The sequence below is a fragment of the Protopterus annectens genome, chromosome 2.part1 (assembly GCF_019279795.1).
Source record: "Protopterus annectens isolate FY-2018-M chromosome 2.part1, PAN1.0, whole genome shotgun sequence".
Lineage (NCBI taxonomy): Eukaryota > Metazoa > Chordata > Ceratodontiformes > Protopteridae > Protopterus > Protopterus annectens.
The window spans coordinates 731774876-731791163 of NC_056729.1; the positions used below are offsets into that span (position 1 = coordinate 731774876).

The 16288-nt window shown below is 43.8% G+C and overlaps 1 protein-coding gene across 1 annotated transcript in view; it reads right to left on the bottom strand.

Annotated features, from left to right (window-relative positions):
* Positions 1 to 16288, bottom strand: part of TMEM144 (transmembrane protein 144) — an 817557-nt gene that overhangs the window by 433518 nt on the left and 367751 nt on the right. The window contains exon 6 of the mRNA XM_044062452.1: positions 14496 to 14577. Within this exon, the coding sequence (XP_043918387.1) occupies positions 14496 to 14577 (82 nt within the window). The remainder of the gene's footprint in view (positions 1 to 14495; positions 14578 to 16288) is intronic.

Sequence of the window (16288 nt, forward strand, 5' to 3'; positions counted from 1 at the left end):
CTGCCTCCAGAGTGGAGCAGTCGGGCGACACCTCAGGGCTGCTGCGCAAGTCGATCTGAGAATAGTTCCCGTGACCCAAAATTCTTCAGCCCCCCCCCCCCTGTCTCTGGGCCAGCATCCGCCTTGTCCCCTTCTGCCTCTAGGGAAAAAGGAGTCCTGAGTTTCCCGGGAATGCTGAGACTTCCAGAACCACATCTTCTTTTGCCTCGCTGATTCCTGGAAAAGAATCTTTGAGAGTTAGAGAAGTGGATCCCGACGGCCGACAGTCTTCCTGAACAGGGTTGAACCGTTAAAAGGGGCATTCACAAAGGAAGCCTTGAAAGGTTCTGCAAAACCACAAAGCCAGAGCCAGGCGTGATGCCTCATGGCAATGCCAGACCCGGCCGCCCTAGTGGCTCCCTCGGTGACAAGAGAGAGTAGGCACATGGACATGTTAGTCACCGACTTAAGAGTGGCCATACGTGCCAAGAAAGAATGTTTATCCTCGGCCAAAATGGACTCCGGGGGAGACTCAGAGTACTCTTTCACTAGATCGTGCTGTAGTCTAATCACATGGGCCATGTAGATCAGCGCCCTTATGGCAAAGGTAGCTGAACCATACGTCTGCTTTCCGAGTCGATCCATTGCCCTAGACTCCTTTTCTGGAGGATGGACCGAGGAACTTTTCTGTGCCAGTTCCTTTATAGTGGCCTCGCCACCACCATGACATCCACTGGGGAACCCTTACTCCATGTAGGCTTATCCATAGGCAGGCTCAAAATCTTGTCTGGCCTTTTTGGTATAGATTCTACAGTGTCCAGGTCCTTCCAAGCTTTGGTGGTAATGAGGTCCCCCAGAGGATCAGCCGGGGGGGGGACACCCAAGAGGTAGATGGGCCTGTGTCGAATGCCTCCAGGAATACCGACTCGTCCGAGGAAGGCTTTTGGATGGACCAACCTCCTCGCTGGTGCAGGATTTCCATTATGTCTCCAAATGAGACATCCTCCGGAGGTGATCTGGGGGAGCCTTCCCCTTACTCCAAGTCAGTATCCTCTGTGAGGGACCCAGGGGAGTCCATGTGCTTCATCTTGCACTTGCATTTGTGTGGAATCTCCTCAGGGGGGCTCTCCGGGAAAGGCTCACAAACAGCTTCATATTCCTCAAGGGGAACCGTCTGGGGCATATCAGACACAGGCTGTCCCTGAGAGGACGAGATTACAGAAGACACACACAGCAGCGAGGGAGCAGGGATGGACTCTGAGGAAAGAGTGAGGGGTCTCGATCCTCCTGAGAACCCTCTCCACAACGCCTAAGGCCGAAGGGGAACCGGCTTCTCTAAAACTAGAAGAATGAGTAACTGTGCCCCTCGGATCCAAGGAAGGGATCAGAGCCGAACCCGGAACAGACGGACCCAGAGGAATGGCATGTCCCGACCACAATGTAGCCGATGATACACTCATCCCCCTGGATCCGATGCTCAAATCACGGCTCCAAGAGCTCGGATCCGAATCCATAGGATTCGACATACTCGAGAGCATGGCCGGCATTGAGGTTGGGGGAAATATCGATGCCGACCCCCTGACTTCATGGCTCCTCTGGTCCAGGGACTCCGAAACCCGGGGATGGATTGGAGAAGGAGCTATCAGGGCAGACATCGGAGCTGAACTCCCTTGCTCCGGCGGGAGAGGGAGCCAGCAACACTCCCATCCACAAATGAGTCTGTATAAACCTTCTCATCATCCGGTCTATGTCAACCTCTGAGAGGCGTCTTGTAGCTCTGGAGGATGCTACTGACACCAGCCGAGAAGGCCGATGTGTGGACTACCTCGAAGCAGGCTAAACCTCCTCCTCTGGCTCTGGAGAAAATCTAGGGGATCAAAGCCGAGAGGAAGACAGCTTAGAAGTCTTGACTGGGGTAGTGACAACTTTAATAGGAGGAGCCGATAGATCCAACGGATCCGCTGGTCTCTTATGACCCCTATCTTTTTCTTTCTCTCTCTCTTTGTCTCTCTCCCTATGCTTTTCCTTCCTGGCCTCTTTGTCACCCTGTTTTGATACAGGAGTGAAATTCCCGGACAGGGGAACAGGACCTTAAACTGATATGGCCACAGCCGTGGCCATAGAGGAAGGAGAAGAGGCAGAAATAGCTTCTGCCAGGAGAAGCACAGCTAAAATTAACATAGTCCTGCGGTCCCGCAGGGCCCATGGGTTAAAGGCTGCACAGATTTTGCAGCCTGAAGAAAGGTGGGGAACCCCTAAACAGATGACGCATAGAGTGTGGCCATCAGCCAGAGACAACTTATGGCCACACTCTGTGCATTTTGAGAAAGTCGGCTTTTGTGGGTCCGACATCTCAATCCCCACAACAAAAAATAAGGATAACTAAAGCGCTACCTACAATCACACCACACACAGCAAAGGTGGGGAAGGGGGGCCTACACTAACAAAACCACCAAGTTTACTTTTTTTGTACTTTTTCTTAACGGAAAACCCGAGGGGAGGTAAAAGGGAAGGTAAACACTACACACGCACACTAAAACTAACTTTTTTAACAGTTGAAGTAAGGAAACCCTACTCTACCTGCCTGGAACTCAGAGATCATGTCTTGGTGAAGCCGTGGAAAATGAGATCTGGGGGTTGGAAGGAGGTTGCAGTGTAGTATGGGTAGGGGGAGGAGCTTGGAGCTCAGATCTTAGCTTGGAATGCTGCCGGCTCGGATCCACGTCGGATCCGAAACCCACAGGTTGATGATCAAATGAAGTTAACTACTTCAGATCATATCATTTTAATGCCTAAAACATAAAGGTTAAAAGTTATCTAAAACAAAAAAGAGGAAAAAAAAAAGAAATGTAAATGCAGTAATGTTTCACATAAAGAGAGACAACACTGCCCTAACTCATGTTAGGCTGCTCTCCATTTTATTAAACTGATTTGAAAACAAAATGAAAAGAATTAATGTCAGAGTGCAACTCTGGCAATAAACAACCATGCTAAGTCTTAAACCTTGCTTACAAACTTATGACAGTGGTATTAAATTTAATACTATACACTTAATGGTAATGATGCTTATTTTCCATTAAAAGGTATTAAACTATCTAAGACATTTTAAGTGTCTACATAAAAGAAAGTATCTATGTTCTGATTCCAGTCTAGCTAATCTGCCTACCTGGATATGGACTTAAAATGAAGGTGCATCACTACATTTGTCACTCACAAAACATGTTCTGAAGATAACTCTGTGTTTACCAATGCACCATAAAGATGATGGCTACAAGATCCACTTTGTGATTTTGACAGTTGTAATCACATGATACTTCTGATGTATCGTAATATTATCCAGTCAGTAATGAGAGTACAATGAAAGGCTCTATATGAATATGAATACAAGCTGGTAAAGAATGAACAGTAAATAATTTCATATGCTGATTTAGTTGGGAGCCTGTTAATCTATTGACATCTGTTTCATTGATGGCTGACAGACTGATGGAAAATTGCCAAAACAACTTTTGGCAACAGTGGAGTCTTCACTTTTTTCCATAGTTGTGCAAGTGTGTAGGTATACTTAGGCTTGGGAGTGTGAGGGATCAGGAGGCTTTCCTCCCTCCAAATAAAATTACCTCTGAGATTCACAGAAAGTTATTTTGGTGGGATTTTTTTTTTTTTTTGCAAAACTACTTCAAGTTAAAGTGAAGTGACCAATCAGCATTAGTCCACTTCTGTATGATAAATTATGAGATGTGCTGCGGTGTCATCAATGCAATCTGATTCCAGAGTACTAACTAGATGAACCTTTGAAATATTCTCCTGATGTTCAGCTGTGAAAAACATTTCAGAAAGTGCAATGGGTGTCTTCAGAATGTTTTCTGAAGCCTGAAAGTTGCAACATAGATAAACAATCATATATATTTACCATCTTCATATACTTCGAGGATAAAAAAGTACAGTTGTGTACACTTACCATAAATGTAGATGTTCAAGTGTATTTACTGTTGCAGTCATCACTTGTGGGTTATCCCTGCTGGGTAGCCCTCGGCCAGCCAGAATACAAGAGCGTTGGCTATTCTGAGACTGTGGCTAACGTCAGGTCGTCAGGGCTATATAGGGTGACAGCCAATGCCATTACATCAGTTTTTTTTGCCCCCCCCCCCAATAATCATGAGCCATTAAGAGGATATAAAAATATGGGGGAAGGTGGGAGGGAAACAGGGCTGCAACAGTGAATATACTCGAACATCTACATTTATGGTAAGTGTACACAACTGTACTGTGTTCTTCATGTTTCACTGTTACACTCATCACTTGTGGGAAGACTCCCAAAGCTGAGGAAGTGGGAGGAGGCATGCAATATAGGTTATGGGGATGCTAGCATGCCCTGCAGAATTGCAGATGCAAATCCTGCCCTGGTTTTGGAGAATGTAGCCAGCTGGTAGTGCTTAGTGAAAGTGTGGATAAATGTCCGTGTAGCAGCCTCCGGAATATCCTTGGTAGGAACCCCTCTCAGGAAGGTCGTGTAAGTGGAGGCTGCTCTAGTGGAATGAGATCTGATGGATTTAGGAGGGCTCCTTCCATTCTGAATCCCGGTGAGGTTAGTAAGGTCTGCACAAAAGAGAGGTCCTGCAGGACTTTTTCCTTGGTTTCTGCCTGTATGAGGCAATCATCGAGACAGGGATAAATGTGTATGGCCTTTTGTCTGCAAAATGCAATGACTGGAGCCAGGCACTTGGTAAAGACTCTGGGAGCAGTGGATAAGCCAAAGGGCAGAGCAGAAAACTGAAAGTGTTGGGACCCTGCTCTGAACCTTAGGTAACTCCTACATGACTGTCTGATTTGGGATGTGCAGGTAGGCATCCTTCAGATCTAGATTCACTAGCCAGGTTTGTGGCAGGAGCATAGGTAGTAGTTTTTGCAGAGTCAGCATCCTGAATTTTGGAACCAGGAGGGACAGATTCAGGGTGGAGAGGTCTAGGATAGGGCGCCAGGTGCCCTCTTTTCTGGGAACCAGGAACAATCTTGAATAAAATCCTTTTCCAGTCTGTCCCTTTGGTACAGGTTCTACAGCACCCTGGGCATAAAGATTTCTGATACGATGAATAGCTTCCCTCCTCTGACTTTCAGGGATGTCTGGGCAACCTGACCTTTTTGGCTTTTTTTTTTAAATAGAATCTGTACCCGCTGGTAATGATTTTCAGGACCCATAGATCTGAGGGGATGGCCTGCCAGTTTTCTAGGAAGAGGGAAAGTCTTCCTCCTAGCCTGTTTGGTGACATGAGTGGCAGAGGGGAGGGGAGAGAGTCACTGAGTCCTTGGAGAAAGGAGTTGGTTTAGAACTCCCTTGGTAAGAGCAGCAGTGGACCACTGCCTGGGTCTTTGCTGGCTATGGACTGATGCCTAGGGGTTCTGTCTCTGCGTCCCTTTCTATGGACTGGTTTTGTCTGAGAAGGAAAGGACCAATGTTTAGTGGGGAAGTTTTTGCTGAACCTGGGAGGCTGCACCTGTAAGAAGTCCTTGACATTTTGCATGGACTTGGCTTTGTCCTCTATTTTCTTAATGACCTCTTCTGATTTAGGTCCAAATAACTGGTCTTTATCTAAGGGAGTGTTTAGTAGTTTGGATTTTACCTGGTCAGGAAAAGGCTGCTCCCTTAACCAGGCATGCCTTCTGATTACTGAGCCTGTGACCGCAGCCTGGTAGAAGCTTCTAAGGCATCAAAACCACAATGCAAGAAGTGTTTGGCTATCTGGGAGCTAGACTGTATGAGGTCTGTTAATTCTCTGGTAGTACTATTGTCAGGAATGGAAGATAACTTCTGTTTAATCAGTTTGAAGACATTTTGTTGGAATTTCAGCAAATGGAATCGATAATTTAAGGGTCTTACAGCTAAGGTGGCTGAAGTGTATACTTGTTTTCCCATTCTGTCTAAAGCTCTTCTTTCTTTGTCAGCTGGGATGGGATTTTTAGATGAGCTTGTCCTAGCTCCCTTAGGGCCTTGAGTAATGACTTCAGGGTCTGCAGTAGGGTTTTTGAAAAGATATTTGTGGGTGTCTTGCACCCTGTAATATCTGTCTGGTTTTCTGGGTGCTGGGTGGGAGAAAATCTGGTGAAAGGGCAGATTACAGTAAAACATCCTCCACTATATCCAGGATAGGTGGAATGGTCAGAGGTTTATGCTGGGGCAGGTCAAGGAACACTCTCAGTCTCTTCTTAGACTGAGGGTAATGCTGAGCCTCCCATTGAAAGTGTTCCATGAGAGAATGTAAGGTTTTCCCAAAAGAAAGGTCCTCGGGGGGGGGGGGGGGGTATGCAAATAGAATGGGGTCATCAGCATCAGAGTTCTCAAATGCTGTAAAGGGCTGGTCTTCCATGTCTGACTCCTCTAGGACCAATTCTTCTGATTCCTGGTCAGAAAGGGCCTCAGGGGAGGCATTCCTTTTTCTTTTGGCTGGGGTGGGAGGATGGGGCTGGCTTTCCCTAATAAGAGTCATCAAGTCTTTTGCCATTTTGAGCAGTTGCTGCGACTGAGGAGCAGGCTGGCTAGGTGTAGGTCGGTGGCTGGGCCCTTGGGGAGGGACTTTTTTGGGGGTAGTCTTAGGCTTGGCCCCGGATGGGTCCCAGGTCAGTAGTCTTATACAAAGTGAGTTTAACTGGCAGCATTGTTGTCAGTCTGAGTCTGGGTTCTGTAGTCAGAGGAGTCTCAGTGGAAGCTGGTGCCTGCAAAGTGGCTCCAGACCCAACCATGTGAGAATGAGGCAACATACAGGTAGAGGGAGGGGGATCTGGCGGTGTACAGGACTCAGAACAGGTCCCGGTAGAGGCCTGCGACAATTCCTCAGCTGGTGTCAGGGGCTGCAAAGGAGCCTCACTGAGTTGAAAAATACCAGACATTTGACCTGAGTTGTCAGACGGCCTAACTTTTGGAGCCCAATCTTTATTCTTGTTTTTCTTTTTTCTAGGTAAGTCAGTAGCAGGTTGAGAGACTGATGCCATATTGCTTTGAGAAAAAGGCCAACTAAAATGCCTAGCTACAATTTCTGCTTTTCTTCTTATGGTCCTAGCATTAAACAGGGCACAGAATTTACACCCGGGGACGTCATGGTCTGGGCCTAAACAAGTGACGCAGACAGAATGGAAGTCTTGGTGTGGGACCTGCTTTTCACAACTGAGATAATTATTGACTTTCTCTGACATCGGTTAAAAGCGAGAAAATGTTCCCCAATGGGGTATTTAGCTTTAGACGGCTTTTCTCACTCTGGCAATGACCAACCAACACACTCGCAAAACTGCTTCTGCTTCAGGCTCCACGGCAAGAAAGACTGATGTAATGGCGTCGGCTGTCACCCTTTATAGCCCTGATGACATGACATCAGCCACAGTTTCAGAACAGCCGACACAGGAGGGAAATCCTTTACTCTGGTATACAGGTCAGCCAAGGGCTATCCTGCAGGGATAACCCACAAATGATGACTGCAACAGTGAAACACAAAGAACCTCAGAAAGGATGTTTCTTGTGACATCAGAGTACACCTATTAGCATAGGAATAAAGTTCATCTGCTTGAACTACTCATCATAACAGATTTACTGATTTATAGATATTTTATGTTCACAGAGTCCTATGACCATTCAAAGGTGACTCCTGGCCAGTGCTCTCCCTCGGGAAGCACTTCCTTTCTCCAGGAGGGCCATACAGGTTAGTCCTGGAGTAAATCTGCAGATACCAACCAGTCATCTAGTTTATGCTGAAAGGACGACAGTGAGATGCACTGCTTAACATGCGGCGAAAGTTTATTCCAGATGTTTGGGATGCTCTGGGCCATATCTGCTAGTGAAGACTTAGGCCCTGGTTCTAGTACTGGTGAAGACATCGAGGAGAAACAGGATTTCTAGGACAATCAGGTATCTAGTGGTGCTGTAAGAAAGACCGTGACCCCCCCTCAAAAGTCGATAAGACATTGAATAAAGAAATAGCACTTCTGGACTCTCTAGGCAGCTCAGGAACTTTAAGCTAGTGATCTTTTTAGTTAAAAACTTTATCATTCTTTACAACTGCTTGAAATGTTTAGTGAGATATAACATTATAATGTTTACATGGTGATTTTCTTCCCATGACTCTGCTGAAAAAGGGGCAACTAACCATTCAGGCCATCATGGTTAATAAAAGACTTGGGTATACAGTGTCCTTTTAGTCTTTGTAAGTCAGCAAAACGTTATAACTATGTACCCAAACCACAGGAAAGCTTACTGTGTTACCTCCAAGACAGAGAGCAGCTAAAACTCCACCCACTTCTTGCACATACCCAAAAACAGTCACCATTCCAGCTGTCTACCCAACCATGTATGGATGAGACCCCAAGGATGCATACCACTAAGCAGACACTATTAGGTATTTACGACACTGCACCTAAAACAGCATAAAACCAAACAGATAAAAATAAGGAACAAATGTAAAGACAGGTGGGGAAGAGCCAATACCACAAAGAGAAGGAAATCAAGCATCTGCTATTATGGTGAGAACCTCACTCCACTTTACTGCAGCATTTCATTTTTACAACCTTTTCATTACCAATATGTTGACTCCAATGTAATCACCTCAGAAGGGAGAAGGAAGCAAAACGCTCACTGTTTACAGACCATCATGAAGCCTGATGCCCTGGATCACACAATGAAACCTGTAGGTGTTCACACAGTTATTCAGTTCCTTCTTGACTGGATAACCTGACTGGGAAAGATGTGAAATCTTTGAGATATGAAGTCACATTTCATGTTGTGGTTAATTATCAATTCTAACGAAGGCTGCATGTCCTTTTGAGTTTGGATCAGTGGGAGGTTAAGTGAAGCAAAGGGTTTCAAACAGTAAGGTTTCCTTTAATGCTCTGTATGTTAAGTGCAGGCCTAGTCTAAGTTGTTGAAGTATACAACGAAGAGTGACAGCTGTTGTAGTCCTTTGCTATAAGACAAGCCTTGTAGCCCTTCAGGTCTTTGGGAAGGAATTTTTGCTCCTTCTCCAAGTGCACCAGATGACATAAGCAGGATATAGTTCTCTATAATGTTTAGAAAACTTCTATAAAAAAAGGGGATAATTACTTCTCCATTATGGCTATCAAACCCCCAGAGGATATGGTGGGCAACTCATTATGCTTTGAGGACAGTAGGGGCTATACTGGCATCAAATGAAAGGTCAAAACATATAAGGAATCCAAGAGCTTTCACTATTTTGTCACTCTCCTAATTTTTATTTGTTTTGTGTAACGATATACCCAAACGTGGATGAAAATAATGTGAGTTTCATGTACCCTTCAGATCACTGAATGTATGTATACTTCCATCATGGGGTATTAATTCTGAACATTAGCCAGATAAAGGTAAGCTGCATGAACAAGTAAACTTTTGACCAGGCATTGGTGATACAGTCAAAAAACTTATGAGGTTAAGTAAATAGGATCTACCTTTGACAAACCTGTGCTGGATTAGGTCACGGAGGAGGAGTTCTGTCTCTGTCTGAACAAGTTAAATTATTCTCTCCATTAAAGTGTACAATATGCTCATGAGGCTGATTAGCTTGTAATAACTGGGGTTTATGGAAGGGCTTCCCTTGTGGATTAATAATAACTGGGGTTTATGGAAGGACTTCACTTTTGGATTAGTAATGACTGGGGTCTATGGAAGGGCTTCCCTTGTGGATTAGGACCACAACAGCTTGCTTCCAGATATCAGACATATGGCTAGATTTAATGCTCTATGAAGAATGTGTTATACGGGGATACAGCAAGTTAATTTTGAATGCACAAATTATGCCTCCTTGTATCTCATCTGGTCCCATGGAACTGGTGTGCCTTACCTTACTCAGGGCAAAGGTGATACCTTTGGTGTAATTTCAGAAGTAATCATGCTGCAGAGAAGAAAGGTTGCTAGATATCGTCTTTGGGACTGGAAACATGGTACACATCTGATGGCTACCTTATGGTGATACCAATTTGTTCTAATACACTATTTGCTTGTTTCTTCCCTTTCATTTTTCAGATGCAGTTGAAGGAGGTCTTATTACTGTCATCAATCTTGATGGCAAGTTTTATCTTCAATAAAGCTTTGTTTCATTTGACTGTTTTAGCAGATTCTTTACTGATGGAACTAACTTTAGCCTTGTTGCTTTATGCTGGGTTATGCTGGAAAATACTGCCTGTCCTCTTCTTTTGGTTTAAAGGCAGTGGAGGCATGTGAGTGCTTGTTATATCACTGTTACATAAAACATTTCTCAATGGCATACCTACATGTACCATCTCCATACCTAAACTAACTTTCAAGTACTGGTATACCCTAATACCCGATCTGCAAGTTTCTGTCCTAACAATATGCAAGTAGGCACATACAGCACCTTGTAATATTAGCACACATTGACAAGCATATGTCCACACTGATAAATTTAGTGTTAGTTTTTTTTTTTAGTTCAGCTCCTGACCAGGCATATGCAGCAACTAGGGCATCCACAGAGATTTCTCACAAAAAGAATAGTGTAGTCAACATGTCCTACGTGGACCAGCTCAAAGCTTTATTCTTGTACTTGGTTTCCAATAGACTGATAATAGGCAATCTATACCTGGCCTACAAAGCATCTTTTGATCCAGACTTAATGGAGAAGTTGCATATTCACAGAACAAACAGCATCAGAAACACTCAATATAGGGACCTCAGCTTTCCATGCAACAAAAAAAGGACATGTTGAAGAAACAGGTGTGTATCTCAGAGACTGCCCTTCTTGAACAGGTTTCCCTTTCATGTGGAGAAAAGTCCTTCCCTATATTTATTCAAGTGCAACCTAGGTCAGTGGATGGGGAATTGTGTATTTACCACTCACCTGATATATATGCTTCAATTAGAGGAAGCCTGTAAATGCTTAATCAGCCATATCCAAGTTGTATATACACAGAACTAATGAGATACAAACAGGTTCATTAAATTTTATTAGCCTAAAATACAAATTTTTCCATAATGCCATTTCAATAACTGCCATCAGTCTATATTGTGGCTGAAAGAGCTCCACTAACAAGACAATTTATTTGGCTTTGCTACCAAGTAAATTAATACAAACTGGTCTGCCGCGGTGGTACAGCGGTAGCGTTGTTGCCTCACAGCAAAAGGTTCTCCTGTTCGATTCTCGGCTGGAGTGCCTTCTGTGTGGAGTCTGCATGTCCTCCCCGCGGTTGAGTGGCCTCCAAAAGACATGCATGAATGGGCGTACCTTCGCTGAAGTTTGGGCGTCAGGCTGGCAAATCGGCACCATAAAAATCGACTGCCAATCATTAGCAGACCGAACTTCCGCTGTGGCGATCCCTAACCTAGAAAAGCCGAAAAGACAAACAAAAAAACAGCAGTGAGCTGCTCACTCAAAATTTGGTAAAACAAAGCTTCACGAAAATACAATTTACTAAAAACTACGAGGAACTGAAGTCACATTATTCAAAGGGCCACATTCCAAAAGACTTGCTGTCAGTGTAAGTGATTTACTCCGGTGTAAGCCTGTCCTGATTAAAAAAAACTTGCTTTTGGTGTAAGGAAGTCCCATAAAGCAGGCTTACACCAGAGTAAGTCCACCTGCACAAAGAGTAAGGTTTTTGCAATCAGATCCAAGTGTTAATTATGTATTATCATTCACTGGTCTAAGAATGAACACTGCAAATCTGCCTCCTCAATAATGAAGGCAATCCGTATACTTTAAATTAGTCTACAATACAACTGATAATACACCACTGTAGGTATTACATTTCATTTTTCAGGCTCTGTCTTAACTGTGAAAATACTTCTATACATTTAAAAACCTTGTAGTGTATAGGAGCTAGCAAGTTAGGCTGGTGCACGGCAAGAGCACTTGTTAGACCCAAAATCAGAAAAAAGGCCAGCACCAAGGAAGGTTCAAAAGTAGTTTAATAAAACTGAAACTAGACCGGTTTCAGCAACAAGGCTTTCATCAGTAGTATAGTCACTACTGATGAAAGCCTTGTTGCTGAAACCGGTCTAGTTTCAGTTTTATTAAACTACTTTTGAACCTTCCTTGGTGCTGGCCTTTTTTCTGATTTTGGATTTAAAAACCTTGCATTACTGTTATATAAACATGTCTAAGGGGTAAGGTGGTTCACGCAGCCTATCTAGATCTTGCCAAGGCTTTTGACACCATCCCCCACTCTGGAATTATAGATAAATTCACTAAACTAGGTATAAATCCCTATGTCACAAGATGGGTTGCCAACTAGCTCACTGACAGAACCCACACTGTGAAAGTAACAGAGTCCAAATCCGACTTCATACCAGTAACAAGTGGAGTACCACAGGGTTCAGTCCTGGATCCTCTCCTGTTTGGTATCTACTTCTCTGAAGTACAGGCTAACACAGAAGGTCTTTCGCTAATGAAGTTCGCAGACGACTGCAAACTAGGAGCCATAATCGAAACTCCTAACTATGTGGACACTCTACAAAAGGGCCTCACAGAGAAAGATGCCTGGTGTCAAAGCCATGGCCTCAAGCTCAATGCCAAAAAGTGCATTGTCATCCCCTTTGGTAAAAACCATGTACCCATGAACTACAACATAGGTGGTAGTAAACCTAACACCAAAAGTGTGATGAGACCTTGGGACACAGGTGGACAGTAGTCTCTCCTTTGATAATCACATTGCCACAGTCGTCAGGAATTCCTTCTACGTGGCACACCTCATCACAATATGTTTCTCATCCAAAAAAAAAAGAGGTCATTGTTCCCCTCTACTCATCACTCATTAGACCCATTATAGAGTACAATGCCCCCTTTTTGTATGTACCTCATAAGACATCTACAACAACTGGAAATGCCGCAGAAATAACTCACAAAGAAGATTACTGGCCTCAAACAGATGCCCTACGTAGACCATCTCAAAAAGCTCCAGCTTTACTCCATCGCATATCGCCTACTCAGAGGTGATCTCTGCCTAACATACAAAGCTATGTCAAACCCAGAGGTGTTGGACATGCTCCACTTATAGAAGTCCCAATCCCTCCGAGCTACATAGGTTCATAGGTTCATAGATTAGTACTAAGCTAACTGCCCTTGCGAGCCATTTTAAGCCTAGCCAATTATCCCTTGTGAGACTCAAACCCTACACCTTGTGTTTGTAAGGCAAACACCTTAACCATTAGGCCACCTCTAGGGACCTAAACTTTGTCACCACAATAAACAAAACATGCCGGAGGGATAGATTCCTGTCACAGAGACTTCCCATACACTGGTATAAACTACCTATCTATATCAAACAAAGCTCCTCATTAATACTCTCCAAGAAAAATCGTGATGACTGGATGGGAAATAGGAAATTAACCCCGGGGATCACTTCTGTGGCTCTGCTCGACAGTGGCACAGGAAAATAATTTTCTTGGGTGGCAAAAGCCAGGGTACCTTTTTGGCTGGGTTTGTATAGGCCCTATGGCCGATAGCCTAGTACCTACCTATAAACCTATGAATCAGTATTAATCTGTATTAACCAGACTCTGATGATGTAAACACTAGAGTCTATCATACTGTCAGATTCACGAAATATGACAGAATTAACAAGAAGGTATGGCTCACAGACTTAGAAAGTCCAGGTTATAGACAAGAAAATATGTGATTAATATGTTTAATTTCACCTTTTATACAAATATACACTGTTACATTTTCCAAGTATACTTAGACATATAAAAGTACAAAGTATACAAAGTGGTTAGAAGAACATTTTATATAGCCCACCTAGTCATGAAGGGATTCACCTCTAGATTAGGGGAGGTCATCGTGCCTCTTTACTCATCCCTCATCAGGCCCATAATTGAGTACAATGCCCCTTTTGGGATGTACCTTACCAGACACCTGCAGCAACTGGAAAGACCCCAAAAGTACCTCACCAAGAGGATCAAAGGGCTCAAACAGATGCCATATGCTGCCCGGTTAAAGAAACTCCAGCTCTACTCAGTGGCATACCGCCTGCTCAGAGGCGATCTGTGCCTGACGTATAAAGTCATGTCCAACCCGGAATTAATGGACATGCTGCACCTCAGAAAATCCAAATCCCATCGAGCTATGCACTCGAGAGACTTGAACCTCAGCACTGAAATAAATATGACATGCTGAAGGGACAGATTCATAACCCAGAGGCTCCCTTCACTCTGGAATAAAATCCCAGTCCAGGTTAGGCAGAGTCCCTCATTGACTCTCTTCAAGAGGAATCTTGATGAGTGGATAGGAGATCGTAGGTTTACCCCAGGTATCACTTCTGTGTCACTGTTAGACAGAGACACAGTATACTAACCTCGAAAAAGGGCACAGCAAAATTAATTTAAAATGGGTGGCAAAAGCCAAACACACTCTGGCTAGGCTTATAAATGCCCTAGGGCAGATAGCCTAGTATAAACCTATGAACATATGAACCTATATAGTCTTCCTTTGCACAGCTCATTTTAATGGAATTAAAATAAACATAATACACAGTGATTATCGGCAAGAACTTTTGAATTTGGCTTTACTTACTCCATGAGAAAGTAATGGCGTTGTTTCCGATTCAGATCTGGAAGGGACTCCTTCACTTTTTACAAAGAAAAATATTAGGGCACTAAAAGAAAAAGACAAAAAAAATAATCTGTTGAGCATTTAGTCAATACACATTTAAAAAACATCAACAATCAAGAAGACTAAAAGTGCAAACTGGTAAATGTTAAGAGAATGAGAAAATTCAACAGAGTTATTCCCAAGCAATAAAATTACTTCAGATAAAAACAGGAACACAGGAACAACAACAGGCAAGTGATCACAAAATAGTAACATCCGACCGCAAAGCGGTCACTTTTGAAGTCACCATGTCTCCCGACCACCCCCTAGATAAACAAAAAAACTTCTCGAAAGCTGATTACAACCTTCTGAAGGAAGGTATAAACAGCTCACAACTCCCTACGCCTCCATAGGAACTGACATATATGTCCCAATCTACACCAAAGTACTACACAAGCACTTATATAGCTGCATGGAATCATGAATACCCGACAGGACAAAATCATCCTCCTCCTCTCAAAGGAAGCACCCAGATCTGCTCAAAACTAGTGGTCAAGGACACCACATACACACATGCCATAGATAAAGCCAACCTGCTGGCAGACAGGTTCAGTGAAAAGTTCACCCCTCTTTCCCCCATCATTAAATCAGGACATCCCCATCACCTGACCCCTCCCCTTATCTCTAGGGAGCAAGTCATCATTGCCCTCTCAAAGGCAAAGAATACAGCCTCCATAGACCAGATAACATCCTAGGCTGCATCCTACATGAACTCAAACAAGAACCTACAACACCTTATTCAACCAAAGCCTGAGTACTGGCATCATCCCAGCCGAGTGGATGACAGCCACTGTCATCCCTTTGCACAAAGGTGGAGCATCCACCGATCCAGGAAATTATAGACCCTCAGCCACTAACCTGATATGCAAGGCCATGGAGTGGATTATCATGGACCTCATTAACAAGGACATTGGCAACCTCCAAAACACTTGATCCGACACAGTTTGGTTTCATCAAGGGGAGGTCATGCCAGTTAAATTTGGTTGACTTCTTTTAGACAGTCACCAAAGCCATGGACGAGGGGAAGACGGTGCACATTGCCTATCCTGACCTGGATAAAGTCTTTGGATACTATTCTCCACTCAGGTAGAATAGATAAACTCTCACAACTAATCAACAATCTGTATGTTACCAGATGGGTATCAAACTGATTAATTGAAAGAACCCACATAGTCCAAATATGGGAAGCCACCTCAAGCAGTCAACCTGTAATGAGGAGTGTACCCCAGGGATTGGTCTTGGGGATCTTTTGTTGTTTGGGAATATACTTTTTTGAGGTGCAGGCCAAAACCAGTGGGCTATGGCTGATCAAGCTTGCAGATGACTGCAAGATGGGTGCTGTCATCAGTTTCCCTAGTGATGTGGACATCTTCCAAGAGGGTCACACCCAAACATATGACTTGTGACAGAAACATCCTCAAACTGAATGTCAAAAATTTCATCATCATCCCCTTTGTGGAGAGTGACATCCCCACAAATTATCACATTAATAACAAGGTCCTAAGCATGCAATCAGTCGTGAGGGACTTGGGCACCTAGGCTGACAGCAAATTGACTTTTGAACACCATATTGCCTCCATTGAATGGAAATCTTTCTATACGGCCCACCTCATTAGTAAGGATATGTCATTCAAGGACAAGGTGGTCATAACATCCCTGTATTTCTTCCCTTATAAGACCCATTATTGAGTACAATGACCTTTTCTGCATGCACC